This window comes from Bombus impatiens, unplaced genomic scaffold (assembly GCF_000188095.3).
Source record: "Bombus impatiens unplaced genomic scaffold, BIMP_2.2 scf_1275, whole genome shotgun sequence".
Lineage (NCBI taxonomy): Eukaryota > Metazoa > Arthropoda > Insecta > Hymenoptera > Apidae > Bombus > Bombus impatiens.
The window spans coordinates 1309029-1326865 of record NT_177694.1 but is presented as its reverse complement, the minus strand read 5'-3'; the positions used below and the strand labels follow the sequence as shown (position 1 = coordinate 1326865).

Sequence of the window (17837 nt, the reverse complement as noted above, 5' to 3'; positions counted from 1 at the left end):
ATTTCAATTTACCGACAGGATTCCATGTTGCCACCTTCTCCTCTACATGTTCGAAATACGCTACTTTCGTTCAATGAGGAGTAATGTGAATTACACGAAGTTACAAGTAGCCTATGCTTAACACGTCCTTGATTGTATCTGTTTCATGCCCACTCTAGATAGGTGAACACGACCTGGAAATTACAAAGCTTCATTTCATTGTCAGTTAAGCTCATGCGAACGTTAAAACGAGTACGGACTGTAGTGAATCGGTTTCAACAAACAAAACTCTCTCTTGACATGGAGAACACTGTTCCGCGGAATAAACGAGGTTTCCTATCCTCGATACCTTCTGAATCTTTATGGAAAACTGAATGTTTATAGTTTGTAAATAATTAATCGTAAATTCGATCATAACAACAATCATACACGCGAATATCCTCTTTGATCGTTGTAGTGTGCTGATATAGATATTGTTAATCAAAAAATTTAAATGTGCTTCTTACTAAGTGTCATGATTTTTAGCGATGTAATTATATAGCAATTGTATCTGTGAAATATACCAATAGTAAATGTGTCTTATGTTTGTACTGTTCGAAATGATATACATAGTTATACATCCAATATAATTGATTGTTGTATCGTGTAATATAATCAATGACCGTGGGACGATTAAAATTTCATTGGATCCAAAATTTAAGTAAGTTTTATTGTATTAATATTATTTTTTTATATGTATATACTTAATTATGTACTGTGACATTTTCAAACAGATTTTTAAATGTTATAAATGGTATCAAGAATGATCGAATGATTGTAATACCAGTGATTAATATGTTCGCTGCTATTCCCGTCCTGCCATTTGAACACAAGATCTATATGATGTTAAATCATGATGACGCTGTCTAATTATATTATTACCGCGATAAAGATATAAAAATAGAAGTAATATATAACTCTGTGTATGTGAAGGAGGAGAAGTAAAAATACAAAGATATATAAAAATAAAATTAGGAATGAAATAGTAAAAGGTATCCAAACAATCATCTTTAAATAGCTACTCCGATTTCAATAAAATATTAAGATATGCAATTTCTAGGAGAAACTGAACATTCTTCATGGATTCAAATTAAAAAAATTTTACACTATCGATGTACATATATTTTTATTATATCAATTGTTTGCCTACCAGTATTGCTATTAGTTAATTTCGATATCATAAAAAATTGTTAAACTAATAATTGTTACATTTTAAATTTCCCATTGGATTTATACATGCATACATATGTACCAAGATCTATTTATATATTATTATACATTAATTATTTATTTATTTATACTGTACATAAATTTATAAAAGAAAGCATAAGAAGATGATTTTTTTATAGCACTCGTTATGATTCTATACTTAATGCTGTCGCCCAACCGGACTGTGGTCCCATTCAGAATGTACACTGTTAATGCGAGGTGATTACGCATTTGTCACCAGTCAATGCCAATCGTTTCGAGTAGAGAACCGGTAGAGTTCGACGTTAAGGCATTACAGTACGGATTGCATCTATCAATTGACATGAGGATAGTTAAGTGCGCTAACCTACACAAAACAAGGAAAAAGCAGGTGTTTCGATGATTCCGAATGCTGTTAGAAGTATTAAATAACGTTTAATCGATTTTGTATTTATATTGATCGTACTTTATTGGTGCCAAGCTCTTTTTGCTCTTTTCTACACTAATGTCTCCACAGAGCCAATTGCTATCCGATGCTGAACGCTATTCTAATAATTTCTCAATTAATAAAATTGAGGACAAAATTAAGGACAGTAGAAATGTAAACATAATTCAAGTATGTAATATAAATTAATAAAAAATAAATAATGAAAGTAATTTTAATCCAGCTATTTACAATAGATATTTTAAAAAGAAAGACACATTATTGTAGAGCATACATTATCAGCAAGTTGAATTGTATGACATGCATTAGAATCATGCGTCTAATCGCATTTCTGTTTTGTACGCAGAATTGTGCATGAATGTAATTTAAAGAATAGCGCACATAGTTGAATACTTTGTTACTATTATGCTCAACATTTTATTCGCATTGCAATGTAGTGCAGTTAACAGATATTTGCTGCCTTTAGAATGAAACAACCTTCCCTTTTTGGGATTGAATTGGTTACTCAAAAATGTCGAACAAACATTTCATTCCAAATGCAATCATGCATTTCTCCCAATACTATCGAACGATATCGCCCATATGAATCAATATTCAACTGTACATGAGCATGAAACTCGACGAGAGGTCAAGTGCAAGTATAATGCACAATATCAAAGTACAATAAATCAAATATATGATTCGCTCTTGTTAACTCATATTGAACAAAGTTGACAACGTATATACGAATGAATACTTTTATGCATTGCAAACATTTTCGAAGCGATGATGCATTGGAATTATAAATTATATTTTTATAAATATTTAAAATATACATATATTTTCTTTCGTACGAGTAAAACGCAGAGCGTAAAGTAACATAAAGTTTAAAAAACATTATAATTATGTAAAATGTTACTATAAATCAAATGGATATTCAATAATTCATAAATTGTGTACAACGCCATCTTTCGATGGCTTTGGAAAGTACATATTCGGTATCATAGGGTCTTCGACCTGTCCTTTTCTCGTTAGTGTGTGCTTTCAGTGCTTTGACGTTTTAATGTGTGACGTGAGCCCCCGAACTAGCTGCCACTCGCTGGGAAATCTACGATTCTATGACAGAGACAGACAGGTATAAAAGGTTGACATATGTTTCGCGTGTAGTGGGAAGTACAAATTGGTTCACTTGTCGTGGAACCGCTGCTTTTACGTTCATTATCGATTAACTGTGCATACTTGGCCGGCCGGCAGACAGTCGACGCGACGCCGGGTCAGCTAAGCAACTAATAAAAAGTTCATATGAACGATCGCGAAAGCAATCCTCAATCATAAGAGGGGTATATGTTCACACGTTCTGCGTATTAGAAAATAATATTGCCAGAAGGTTTCGTACAAAAAGAGTAATTATATCATTGATCATTTCTGTGAAACAATCTGGTTCATTAGCATGCCAACTATGCGCGAGTTTCTGCTCAACAAATTTACCAACGCGCATGCTCGTAGTACAAAATACACGCGGGAAAATATTGCAGATGAAAACGTAAACTCCATGCAAATATTCACTCTAGAACTTAAGATTTAATCATACAATTTATAATCTTACACTTTTCTATGCTGCAGAACATGAGTCACTGAATATTTGCAGCAAAAATTATGTAAATATTTGCAATAACAATGATGAGGATTTCCTTAAACATCTGAATATTGTTGTCCCGTAACCAAGATAAACATTGTTGGAATGCACATTGGATAAAATGGAATATGGAAAGTTGTGGAAGCACGATCTTCATCTCGTATGCGAATAGACGACGGATATATATTCTAACACAGAGACATGTTAATGAGGAAGACGATTTCATAAAATCTTAGGCCTTCGAATATTGTTGACTCTACATATCACCAATGTTTTGAAGCGTTCACGTTAAGTCAATCATCCATATAAAACATCGTATAAGAGCTGAAATGTTGTTTACCTTGAATCTTTAATAGTTTCTTTATTTAGAATAGAGTATAATATAGTACTCAATACTTTACATTTCATTTGTTTCAGTTTTTGAATCGAATAACATCAAATTTAGAAATTAAGGAATCTATTAGGTTCAGTTAAAAGTATTGTTAAGATAATTGTTATGTATAATTGTTGATAATATATTGATCTTTTCAATATTTTAATATTATAACGAGCAATATTTGTAAAAATATTCAAACTTGAAGAAAGGATAATGTTGGTAATGTATAATTAATTCACAAAAGAATATAGAAATTTAAAACTGCTGCTCTGTAAAAAATTAAGAAAATAGGAAATGTGACTTATTATATCCTTTCTCTCTAGTCTTCAGTTGAAAGGAAGTCAAGTGATCCTGGGGAGCATTTAATGAAACGGATGACTCGGCTGGCCAGTTTCCCGCCAGTAGCCTGAGTTTGGTGTCTGTATTTCTACGTTAAAATTTCTCAGAGGGGGATGCAAACGCCTCCAGCGACTTTCTTGCTTCCTCCGCGAGTGTAGTTCACGGGAGCGCCCTTGCAAGGACAGCGGCCTTTCAGGGCTTTCAAGCCTTTCGGGGCGAACGCTTAAAACGAGGCAAATGGACAAGAGAAAGCGAGTCAAGACGAGTATACAGACAGAACCTGCCGCCTTCTCTCGCTTTCCTGTGTCTCCTTCTGTCTCCTTCTCTCCCCTTCTTCTTTCTCCGTACCGCCCATTCTTCCCTCCTTTCATTTACCTCCCTCCAAAGTTTAAATACTTCCCTTCTCCTCTTTCCTTCTCTCTGGTTCGCAGGAAACCAGTCGCGATTTTTCACGCGGTGGGAACTAGAAGCCGCTCCCTACTATAAATAGCCTTCGAGTTCGCTCTCGAGCTCTGCTCTCTCGGCCTCCAACGGCGATGGGAGTAGCTAAAAGGGGGTAGCCATCCATGGGCGCCGACACACTGACGTTTTAACATTATTTTTTACCACCAGTTTCTAATTCTACATTCTGCTTCAACAAGGATGCTGTGCCCCTTTCTATCAACACTTGGACTCGCGATAACGATTTCAAGGTGGCACCTTTTTTCTTTATTTTGTTTACTTTACTGTCCTCTTTACTAAACTTGATTAATTAACGATGGAATTGTTTGTAGATAGTCATTAGTAGACTGTGAATCTGTATACACGTATGGGAAATTTGAAGGTACAAAAATGCACAGAAAACACATAATATGCAAAAATATATGAAACATCCGAAGTATAATACTCTTTACAATATTTAACAGATAAAACAATTTTCTATCTGAGTTCCATTTTACAAATCATATTTATAAAAATACGTTTTTTCATAAGTGGTAGAAGACAATGGAAGATTGTTTTTTATCTCTGTGTTTTAATTAGAACCTTTTTTTGTAGAAACATTGAAGTTTGGCGCAACTAAAAATGTTATGTTAAATGGGATCTTTAAACTTAAATGAGAAATATGCAGTTCCAAAATGTTCAAGAACATTGCCTTTGATAAATACGGAAAATTTAACCAGTTATATTCGCATCCTTCATAGAACACATTGCTTGAGGCAAGCAGTGACGCTATTGGAAATTATTCGTTTCCCTAAGGTGCGCGATAACTGTAAAATGTGAGCGTTCCAAGAGAATGTCTATCCACGTGGGTCGTGGAATCACGCGTCAAGGGAAGGCGTGGTTGCTGCGATCCCGTGTGAAACAGCATGTTGATCAGGTGGATGGATTTTCAATAATACTTGTATTTTTATCTAGATCTTCATTGTATTTCATAAACTTATATAATTTTTATTATAATGTATACAGCTAGAAAGTTATGTCAAATTCATTTACTAAAGTACAAAAAAAAGATTAAAGATTCATAAAAAATGATAAAGTTAATTCTGTGGGATAGTTAATGGTGGATTTGAAAAATTATTAATTTTCCCCATTTTAGACGAAATTCTATCGGCGCCCATGTAAGTCATGACTTTGTACGCGCGTGACAGAGGAGTAGAAGGGATGAGCGTTGGAATTTTTATGGAAGGAAAAAAAGGAAAAACTTCGTGTCTGCGACCAAAAGAGGCGGTCGGTAAGCGCGAGGAATAGGTATACCAGAGTGAACAATCGAGATAACTTGGAAAAAAATTATATAATTCTAGTTAGTCGGTCCTTCAGGAAAAAGAATGCTGTTCTATGAAATATCGGAATTGTCTTGCATTTTCCTAAAATCCATAAAAGGAATAGATATAAAGGACATAGACTTTTAACTTGTTATAACATAACTGACGATAAATTTCTTTAATCTGATACTTATTAATACGAATACTTTTGTTGATACATTAAAAATTAATTAAGGTTATTGCAGAAAATAGCATTCCAAAAAACTTAGTTTTAGCAAAACACCGTTTTAATAATTCTCTAATTACTGTGTTATTAGATACTTCGATGAGTAATTAGAATTTATGATAAAAATGATGTGGTTAAAAAATTAAAAAAAAATTATGATAGAAGAAAACGTTTATCCGTTGCATTAAGATTGTTACTAAAAGAATTTATATGACCCTATTTATCAAATCTCTAGAAGGATCGTAATTGTAAATGGTTTCATTTTCCTTCGTAAGGATTAAATATTCAAGTTGAAGAGTGTAGTGAGTGATTAAGCAATGACGCGCCTCTTAGAATCTATCGTGCAGACGGTAATATCTCAGAATGATCTTCAACGTAACTACTAAAATGAACACGTATGAAATAGTTTCATGATAGAAAAGAAATGTCAAAAACAATAAACGTTAATGATCAAAATTCATTGTCAAAATTTATAATATATGTAACTGGATATCATATACCATAACAAGGCTTAGGATAAGATTATCTTATCACGAACAACAACAACTGGTCGAATTGTTCTAACTAAATCGTATTTGTTATAATGCACGTTTGTTTACAAATATCAATATCAATTACCACTTGACTTTGTACAAATTAAAATTTAGTATCCTAAAATTAAGTAACCTACTTCAGTTCAAATTGTTGCGTAGTCCATCTCTGACCTATGATACTTATATTACTTGTAACTAAATTACAAATATTTATGCAAATTCATATTTTTATAAACTTAAATAGAGGTTTCTCTCGTCTATTAAACTGTAAGGAATACTCTACTTTGGATATTTTAAATACGGATTCTATGCATTTTCGTATACTCGAATTTCGCATTAATGCATAAATATGCATGACCCAACAATAATAGTGGGACATTAATCCCGTAATAGATACTTTTGGACGTTAACATACCTCTATGTCGAATTCAACTTCACACGGATATTAAAGCCGTTATAGCGTTCTAGTGTCGTTGTAAGACACTTTTATGTTTGATGTTCTGAATCTTCCATTAATGGTTGTCATCGGACCAATCATCCAACATTGGTGATACAGCCGATTAAGCTATCGACTCGAGATCAGTTTGGTGAAACAATCTATATGATGTAAAAGAATGTTTCCATTGCAGAAAACAATTCTTTCTTGGAAATAAATACTAAGTTATACTTTTAATTGGGATAAACAATTATTCATTATGATAAGTTCACTGAATGTTGTGTGTCATCCATTTTAGGAATTTCAACAGCTTTTTCTAATTCCAGAAAGTCACAATCTTAATTAAGATCTTCTCAAAATAAACAAAGAATCATCTACTCGAATAAAATGACCAACATGCAAGTTATTCTGAGAGAGCATTTCAAGAATTCCTCTAAGCTTTGCTACTTTGCGTGCTTATAAGCAAGCGGCGCTTTACTACGATGACGTTAAGTATAGAAGGACTTTACACTTGTTTATTCCATGAATATTCCTCTAAATATTTAGAAGCAATTATTTTTACGTCACAAAAAATAACTAGTTTTCTGCGAAGATATTTCGCTCTTAGTCAAAGAGGAATTCTTCATTCCTATTTTGAAATCTTCACAGAAGCATCCTAAGAAGGTTTTAATTTTCAAAGTATAAAAAATGTCAAAAAATAGCATAGAGCAATGATTTTCATTTAAGGAACAAAGTGTCAAAAGGACGAAAATTTATGTAAATTTATTTGTGTTAGCGTCATACTATATTAATATTAGAACGCTTTTCAATTAGAAAATTTAAACGCAGTCTTTTATCAACAAATAATCATAGAAAAATGCTCTCACGATGAAGGAAAGCAGATAAAGAAAAGAAATATCGGCAAGTCCGTGGGCACGAACGATAAAGTTACGATTTGCTGGGCAATCAATGTGAAAACCGGTTGTCGGTTGGAGCATAATGTTTCTCAAATCAATTCGTACTCGACGGGAAATACACCTGTACCCCGACTTCTCCCTTTCACGCTCTAGCCTCTCGGCACTCGCTCCGAACTCGCATAAACGCACACACTCTATTTATAGATAGCGTAAGGTTGATTACTCTTTTCACAGATATATGCCGCCCGAGTCCTTAAGTTTCATCATAAACGTAAAATGGGAGAATCATAAACCAACGTGATGAGAGAATAGGCTAATGAACGATGGCAATTCCAACAGATAGGAGAAAGAAACAAAAGTCTCTTTTTATTCTATCTACTTGTGTTCTAAATATATCGAGGTGAAAAATTTTTAATGATAGAGACGTGAAATTATTTGATAATCGTGTCTTAATTCATTACCAGATGATATACAAAAAATATCAAATATATAATTTAAAGTAAAAGAATAAAATATCTTAACTTATTTTAATAAGTATCGTGTGTCTCTGAACTATTCGATCTATTTTTCAGATCGATTTCTATATTAATAATCTAAAAAATATATTACATTATTTGAAGTAAGTTAAATTACAAACGTTTTAAATAAATCCCACAGAATGACAATATATATAATATGCATTAAGTAGTATAGCTTAAATACTTAGATTTATTGAATGTTATTGATAAAACCACCTCTTTACTAGGTTCGCTATCAGTAGAATGGATCAATAGTTGAACATTATCAAGAGAATACTATCCATCCCAAGAGTTCTGAAAGAAATAAAGTAGTATAAGCGAAACAAGCGGGAGAAGCGTTCCACTGTGGCATCATCCATATCTTCCAGCATAATAACTTCAATTTCGTCCCGCGGTATTGCAATTTACAAAGAATTGGGGTAACTATCGAGCATCCGGTTATAGTGCGCAGAATACGTGCAATTATCCGTTTCTTTTAAATGCACCAGACGCGAAATGGAGTAGACAAAGTGTAACAGAGAAAGAGAGAGTGAGATCTACGCTGACGAGACAAAGTGTTATGGTTCTTAATGTTACGGGATATAATCTGGCGTCTGAACGACTGTGCGTTTCAGTCATGCCCGTCAATGTTTTTCCACGGACGAAAACCTGTTGTAAATTACATCTCTGCGTCTCGGTCCTCTTTTGTACTCGTCCTTCGAGGGAGATCGTCCGCACGAGGATCACCGGAGAATCGTAATTTACAAGATCTCCTCGTCCTCCATGTTTTTCGTGCCTCCCATCGCCACGCACCCTGAATAATTTACATTTTCTTGCAGTTTCCATCGATTTATTTACTTTTCTACCGGGTCACGGTGTACTGGAGATCCTCAGACCTATCTTGCACCATCAACTTCATCCCTGAAGAAATTTCTCCATATCAGGAAGAGAAACACAAAAAATGAAGGACTAAGAGAGTATTTTAGTCTTGAAGGTTTAAAAATAGTTACATAACAGATGATATTCTATTTCCCGTGTTACTGAAGACAATTATTTGAAATTTTGGTTACAAGTTAAAAAATATGCATCTACATATTTATCTATGTAGTTACTGATTCTTTTTTTATATTCCGAAATAATAGATAAAAGTAATTGTCTAGGGTAGAGTACTGCCTTATGGCAAAAATAAACCTCTTTTCTCTTCAGAGAGGATCGAGAGATAATAAAAGGAACATGCTCTATCGGATTAATTCCCGAAAGCAAATGGTCAACCAGCACCTTCTTGAGCAATCATAAATATTCGAAAATCTCTAAAGGGATTTTATTCTGGAAGGATCCTAAATTCCAGCAGGAGCTGCGTTCTCCAACGGTCCTAAGCCTCTTCGTGAACGAACATCAGGCCCTGCTTCAGCACGCGACTGAATTGCCGCGGTATGCCGCGAATGCAAACGACCACTTTTTACCTTGTCATCGTTTCCAGCGCGTTACACGCACGCGGCACCATCAATTCGCCCAGCTCGTTGTGTTATCAACTCGCCGCTACGCGATCTGTTTGCATCCTGAGAACTGGCATGACTCAATGCGCATAGTTATGACCGCACGATATATGCACCTTTTCTAGTTGCTTTCCACTGTGTGCTTGTGACCATTGGTACTCTTTATGTGTTTAATGATTATTTCATATAAAATTAATAGTTAATTATGATATATTTCCTTAATTGTTGAAGAAGATTTTACCAGATAAGGATAATTAATTGTTGCTACAAGTTTTGTGATTATTAGTATTTTATGTGTGTTGAGTTGGCATAAAAAAATGCGTCAATTATTTTGGTCACAATTCAAGTGCATTTTTTATGGTAGTGATGAATAAGTGTCTTCTTGAATCTTTAAAAAGGTGTAAATACTGGTTTCTCTTGAAATATTTTTTTCTTGCAGATATTTACACAGAGATCTGTTGTTGTAATATTTAACTCTTCTTACATAATACAGTGGGCATTGAAGTTTTCAACGGGAAGATAATCTAAATATTTACTTAGGTCATTAACATATGAAATATCTATTTGAAGATAGTCTCCTGCTTATATCTTCAAGCATTCACATGTATGAGTAGTAGTAGAATTTACTTGCTATGTTTCTCTTTATAATAGATCGGAAATAAACGTGAATTTTATTTTTAAATGATGCTTATGGCAAATAGATCATTTGATGATCTGATCAGAGATATGATCATTCTCCTTCAGATATTTAGACACAATTTTTCTTTTTTCAAAATTATTTCAAGCTTTCGATATAGATGATTCTAAACCTAATTGAATACTTTATTCGTTTATTAAGAATTATAATTGTTTCCTCTTGAAAGATACATAGTTTATATATTTTATTCTAATATGATAGAAGCATTTAGATAATAAAAGATCCAAAGGAACCTCTGCATCAATCCAAGATGGAATGCAAAAAGCAAACGAACCTCCGCCAGCAACATGATCCCAACGATCTTGTCCGCACATTGCTGGCTGATTTCTCCTGTTCATCCACCTTGTCCAAATGAATTTGGCACGGTGAATCGTCTGATTCAACGAGGAGCAACAGGTTTGCAACAGGTCTTTGGTCAGGATGAGTTCGAGAAGTCGAGCGAGACAAAGAATTAGAAGTAGAATTTTTAGCCTCTGGTGAGGTCAAAGACACAGATTTGGAGGTTCAATGGTCAGAGATGAAACGAATTTAATTAAGGATAACGAACTTTAAAACAGTACTGAGAGTTGAATGAGGGATTTTTAACCAGTAATATAGTTCAATCTTTTTAGCATCAATGAAAGATAATTGGATGGAAACAGGAAGAGACGAAATAAAGAATTAGGAATCGAAAGTTTCAAACATTGATAGTAACAAATGTGAAAATATAGAGAAAAATTGACCACGAAAGATACCAATACTATAAAAAGGTAAAATATAGATCGAATATATAAAATGATAAATATGAAAATACAGAGAAGATTGAAAGTCAAAAGTAAAATCTCCAGCTACCTATGAAAAGAAATATTTAAGGAAGAAGACTATAAAGTACCAACAATTAAAGGTTCTTCTTCTATTTCACGATCTTCCTTGGGAGCAACAAGTCATCGACATTCAGACAACCATTTGGTATGGTTGACCATGGCACTCCCGAGGGTGGAAGAAAGCTGGTGGGAGTCCTGGTGGATGGCAACGGTGAACGTGATAGAAAAGTGAGGGTAGGAGGAGGGTAGACTTGTTCAGTCGATGGTGGTGGTTGCGGCGCCACTGCTATACCTCTGAGGAAGGGTCATATACTTGAGTTCCTGTGTATCATCGGCATCGGCCAAAGCGCCGGCAGTCGTCGTCCGGCCTTCGTGCGTGCAAGATTGCTTCGTATTCGTTCGTCCAACGACCACTCTCTGATTTCTTTAATAAACGTGTGATAACTTGCCATATCAGTGACCATACTACGTGAGGAAACACATACGATACTTTTAATTAGCGAGTATCCGGTTGAAATACGATTAGGATACTTAATATGTATAAGGCATAAGAGCGTATATTGTAGAGTATAATAGCACGTGACGTGTACAAGTACGTTGATCATGTTCTTTTGGCTCTTGTAAATAAGGCAATATGCTTTTGAAGTTGATACATTTAGGAAGAAAATTATTTTTTAATAATTTTAGAAGATGCATGATTTGAACTTATTTTAGTTGAATGAAAATCTGAGAAGGGCTTTTATAGAGATCTTGTTATATTAGAAAGATAATCAACGAGATTGTGTAATCTTTTTAAATTTTATTTAGGTATTATTTCTGATAGGGTAGTATTAATAGATGAGAGGGACCGAAGTTAGTGCTGCTGAAGATTCGTTATCTTCTTATAGTTTTGTATAGTTTTTAGAAAAAATATTTAGTTAATTACTTGTTAATTTAAATTAGAGGCAAAAAAGTAATGCTTATTGTACGATAAGCGTAATTTTGGTATAAGGATCTTTTAGATAAAAAATGTTTCTGTAGTAAAGATCACACGAGGTATATACGTTTAATTCATAAGTTTCATTGAGTGGAGAACAGATACAGAACAGTTAGTCCACTGTCATTCTTCAACCTGACACGCGAGGCAACGTGTACTTACTTTCTTCAGGAAGTCTAAATGATATTGCATAAGATCCATATACACGCATCTATGATTCTATTACATTATATTATGCATTATATCATATATTTCATAATACATCCAACCTATTTACGTACATGAAATCTACTGATTTTCGATCGTAAATTTATTTTTGTGTAATTTCCACATAGAACTATAATATAGCGTACAGGTTTTATCAATCATTTCAGAAACTGTTTTTCAATTAGCATACAGACCGACTTAAATAAAAGTCGAGTTTATACTTGTAAATTAAGAGACTCCCCTTTGACGATGATCACTCTTGCAATCAGCGGTAATTGTTTTCCTTGTCACTATGCAGAAAAATATCTATCTTCTTCAAATAGGCCTGCTCGTTATCTCAATTGTCAGTCGATTGTTCATTATTTCTTTTCAAAAGATATTGAAACAAGATATAATTTGAAACGTTTACTCACTATATTAGTAGGATTATAATTAAAAGTTTAAGTATTCACTCACGCAAGATTACTTTCCAGAAAAAGGAACGAATTATACTGATTTTCTACAATATCTATACGTATAATACAACGATTACGGCATATTTAAGATAGTTTAGAAATTCTGTTTGAAATAGGCATCAAAACTCCAATATAGCTCGTAAATTAAATATTCGTATATTCATTTAAACAGTGTTCCATTTTAAGTAATATATATCAAGCAAGCATACAACATTTCTTTCATTGCATAATTTCGACTTGCTTATTCTGCCGCTCTGTATTACCACATACATATTTATTTTGTCATCTCATGTTGTTCGCTATTAACATAATGCTACATTCGTTATCAATCTTGAAAATCATTCATTAAACATTCTTGTTCAACTTGACACATATTTTTCGTTATTTTTATCTGATGAATTATTCACAGTAATCTTCGCGTTACGTAAATATTTCTGATAGATACAAGTACATATTCGTATAAATGTTTTAGTCGGATTCGATTCCGATGATTATCTGTAGTTAGGTTGAATTCAAGCCGGTAAAACCAAGCAAGTGTATATTAAATCATTTACATTGTTAATGATTCGATAATGTGTAGCTCATATCGCAATACTTATCGCATCGTGTAACATTACAAGGTACTCCATCTGATTGAGATGCCTGTTGGTCCCGATGTCCTGATGATTCTTAACTATGCACACCGTGCAGAACGATTTTATATGTATATATCTTACCTTGAGAATAGTTTCCGTGATTATCCAGTCAATTTGCATATCCTTTGAGTTACAAATTATTTTTATCCTTATACAAAGCATTTTGCTCCCAACTATTGTTTCATGGTCTGCATTTCCTACATTTTCTACCAGTCATTGAAATGGGCATTTTTAACGAGCCTTTATTGTAATATCAGCGAATTTTATCGCTACAATTCTGCTAAAATTGTAGCGCAGTAAAGATCGTATTGGAGATCGTGTAGGACAAATTAGTAGTTCAAAATCATATTAGTTTATTCCATTTTTTATAATTTTGTTATTTACTTACTAATACAAATACCGATATAGATAAATGGAATAAATACATTCATCGATTTTTATGTATATAACGGGGAATAATTAAAGTGGAAAAATTGAAGTCAGAATGCCAAAATAGCTAACTAATTTGGCGAGACATCGTTCTTCGATGTCCTTGAATGCCCAACTAATTTTAGGCAAATTACAACGCTTCGCTGCAAAAATGATTAAGCAATTTTTCCTGAATGATATTTGAACTCGATTGAAATTGTTTTTCGATTTGATTTGTTTTATTGTTAAACGTGTTCACGAGTTAATTTCACAAATCTATTCAATTTCTAAATTTCAGGGTGAAAGTGGGAGATCTACATGCAGCAAAATCCGAGCCAACACAGTCAATCTAAACTTTCGTTAGATCATTGACACGTTCAAGAAACTGTCTGTTTAGATAAAAGTACTCTTAAAGACTGTCTTTTGACAACGACTTCGATATAACTTCTATTTTATTAAAAATGACATAGTCCACCAATATAGACTTACACTCTTCTCCTAAAGAAGAAAGGATAGAGGGAGGTTTTCCAAAATTAAAATTCGTGAATCGAAGCGGCGATACGGTTAAAGACCTCCTTGAGGCGAGAAATCATTATTTCCGGCGAGACGGATTCGACGATAGAAAAAAGTTACTTTAGAAGTGTATCCCCGAGCAGAAGGACTACGGGGATTTGGAGGCGCAAACGGAGAAGAATTAGAGGCATCAAGGAAAAATGGCGTATGACGATGTTATACTTCGAATGGGGGAGTTCGGCCGATATCAACGCAGAATCTACCTGTTGCTCTGTCTACCGGCGATATCCTGTGCTTTCCATAAGATCGCTGGAGTCTTCCTCAGCGCGAAAATGAACGCTAGGTAAAATCTTATTCTAGCAATTTAAATATATTGTTGATATTTTTATATTGTTGAAAGAACAATATCTCTGAGTTTTTCAAATTGATTAAAAACTCGCTTTGGATAATAAATTATATATCTAGAATGAATTTTCATAAATAAATTTTCGTTCTAGATGTCTGTTACCACATGAAAATCCGGAGAATGCCACATATTTTTTACCGCCACACATACTGAATACGAGTTATCCAGGGGGTTACGAGCAGGAAAAATTGTTACAATGCTACATGCTGGATCTTCCCAATATCGTTAATGAGACAACGATCAATAGGTACGTCGACACGTCAACGGGTAATATACACGGAGAAAAAACATTAACTCCGAATAGTCTCAACACCCAAGGATACAAGCCATGTGAAACGTTCGTTTATGATAGAAGCAAATATAAAAGTACTACTACTTCTGAGGTATATTTCATGTCTTCGTGACATTAAAATGATAAACCCAAATATTTTCTATACCTTCGAACGTTTTAACAAACAATTATCTCGTTTTATTTCCAGTGGAATTTAGTTTGCGATAGGTCATGGTTGAGAGCTACGGGGGATTCGTTGTTTATGGTAGGAGTCATGCTTGGCTCGATGATTTTCGGTGGTTTGTCCGATAAGTTTGGGCGTAGACCAATTTTCTTCCTGTCTTTAGTCATACAGTTGGTCGGTGGTGTACTAGTCGCAATTTCCCCCGAGTATATTTCCTACGTTGTCTTCAGGTTAATAGTTGGCTCCACTACTAGTGGAGTCTTTTTAGTCGCCTATGTAATAGGTAAAGTCTTACGAATTTCGTATATTTAATAAATCTCATATATTCTTCACTACTATTATTTAATATTATAGCTTGATGTTATAATACTGACAATGAGAACGACAACGTTGCCTTTCAGCCTTGGAAATGGTAGGGCCAAAGAAGCGTTTGGTAGCTGGGGTCGGCTGCCAATTGTTCTTCACAACTGGATATATTCTAACTGCTGGTTTTGCGTATTTTATAACCGATTGGAGAATGCTACAAGTCGCTATCACTGTGCCTAGCATTGCGTTTCTTCTCTACTGGTGGTAAGATCAATATCTCTTTGTTCAATGCTTTCAATCAAAATATATTTTTCTTTTCTTCATTTTTTTAAATATTGTTGTGACAAACTTTATAGGTTCATTCCTGAATCCGCACGTTGGCTATTGACAAAGGGTCGTGTACAAGAGGCGAAAGATCTCCTCCAACGAGCTTCCTTAGAAAATGGCGTAGAGATGCCGAGCGAAGCTCTGGATACGCTTCTTAATAGTAATAACGAGGAAACTACACCAGATTATAGAAAGCCATCGTTATTTGATCTTTTTCGGTATCCAAACTTGAGAAGAAAGAGTATTCTACTATTTTTCAATTGGTAATCTTTACTTTGATTTTCCTTCTGATTTTTCAGTACTTTTTGGCATATAGTATTTGCAAATATATCATCCTTTCCTTATTAATAGGCTTGTAAATAGTGGCACATATTATGGTTTATCCTGGCATGTGTCCAACCTTGGTGGCAACGATTACGTTAATTTCGTCATATCCGGGTTGGTGGAAATACCTGCATACACGTTTTTAATCTTTACATTGAATCGTTGGGGAAGAAAGATCATCCTGTGCGGTTGCATGCTAATAGCAGGATTTGCATTACTTGGAATCTTGCTTGTACCTGCTGGTTAGGACCAAAACAAAAATTAAATTTTATTGCATTGTTTTTTTAATCAATAAATTTATTAATATTTTCTAATTTATGAATATTTTTAGATGCTCAGTGGCTCGTAATATGTTTAGCGATGATCGGTAAGCTCACAATTACATCATCTTATGGTGCTATTTACGTTTTTACTGCCGAACAATTCCCTACGGTTATTCGAAATGTCGGTCTTGGAGCAAGCTCGACTTTCGCTCGAATCGGTGGAGTAATTGCTCCACATGTCATTCACTTGGTAATTCATTACTTTAACTTCCTAATCATGTTTATGATGTATTTATTTTTGATAAATACTATTTTCTAGTCTGAAATCTGGATGCCTCTACCATTTGTTATTTTTGGATCGTGTGTACTTTTTGGTGGAGTTATGTCGTTACTCCTTCCAGAGACGTTAAATAAGAAGCTCCCAGAATCTATACAAGATGGCGAATTATTTGGAAAGTATGTTGATATACGACACTTCTTTTACATTTCTCAAGGTAAAATATCAAAAAATCCTATTATCACATTTCCATGATTTTAGGAAATCGGAGAAGAAGAAGAAAAAGCAACAACTAGATATAGAACAACTAAACGAAGTTGATGTGATAAAACCATTGAAACCACAAGAAAACGGTGTTCACGAGAAACAAAACGGATGACGTTAAATTAGGAAAAAAATACAACGGTTATGCTCAAAGTATATACTTCAATCCTGTCTGATTGTATTTTAGGCACCCTTGTATACGCGTCTTACGTATACTAATCTTAGTGTGCCCATTGCAATACTGCAATACCAAAAACAAAACAAAAAGAAAACAAAATCACATTTATCTTTCAAATTATATCACCAATGATGTAGATTGCTTTTAATCAAACGAAACATGCAAAACGTGAAATCAAGGATGATAAGAAATGTATACTTAGACTTTCAGCTTGTTTCGTAATTACTGGAAAATACACAATGAAAGCAAGAAGGTAGCAGTTTCCTTATGTTTATACATACACGTAATATACAGCTTTTGTATTTAATAGCACATAAAAATTCTGCCAGCATATATATCATTTATTTTAATTTCTAAATGTGGTTTACATACATGTTAAGTGACCTTGAAATATAAGCCTGTAAAAGCTTCTTTCGAAAGCTCACGCAGGAAATAATTATATTTCTGCGCCGAGATCGCAGATAAAAAATACAAAGACTTTGACGTTTTAATTATGTCTTTATTTCATTATTAGTAATATATAACACATACCCCAT

General features: G+C 33.9%; 1 protein-coding gene across 7 annotated transcripts; it reads left to right on the top strand.

The window, feature by feature from the left end:
• Positions 1-111: 111 nt before the first annotated feature.
• Positions 112-17792, top strand: LOC100743917 (organic cation transporter protein). 7 transcript variants are annotated; one of them, XM_012392096.3, is made up of 10 exons: positions 112-679; positions 14287-14844; positions 14999-15290; positions 15387-15645; positions 15764-15932; positions 16025-16258; positions 16347-16561; positions 16651-16832; positions 16902-17038; positions 17121-17792. In XM_012392096.3, the coding sequence occupies exons 2-10, from the start codon at positions 14702-14704 to the stop codon at positions 17236-17238; spliced, it is 1749 nt and encodes a 582-aa protein (XP_012247519.1). In that variant the 5' UTR covers positions 112-679; positions 14287-14701; the 3' UTR covers positions 17239-17792. The 7 variants fall into 7 exon arrangements, with proteins under 7 accessions (XP_012247519.1, XP_003493721.1, XP_012247518.1 ...); XM_003493673.4 differs by lacking the exon at positions 112-679 and adding an exon at positions 2602-2765; XM_012392095.3 differs by lacking the exon at positions 112-679 and adding an exon at positions 9524-9742.
• The last annotated feature ends 45 nt before the right edge of the window (positions 17793-17837 follow it).

What these genes read in the sequence shown, in the direction of transcription:
- LOC100743917 (XM_012392096.3), top strand. Translation starts at nt 14,702, where the DNA reads ATGGCGTATGACGATGTTATACTTCGAATGGGGGAGTTCGGCCGATAT. An exon ending in AGCGCGAAAATGAACGCTAG is followed by an intron (nt 14,845 to 14,998) that starts GTAAAATCTTAT and finishes TTTTCGTTCTAG; the next exon opens with ATGTCTGTTACCACATGAAA. An exon ending in AATCTTGCTTGTACCTGCTG is followed by an intron (nt 16,562 to 16,650) that starts GTTAGGACCAAA and finishes GAATATTTTTAG; the next exon opens with ATGCTCAGTGGCTCGTAATA.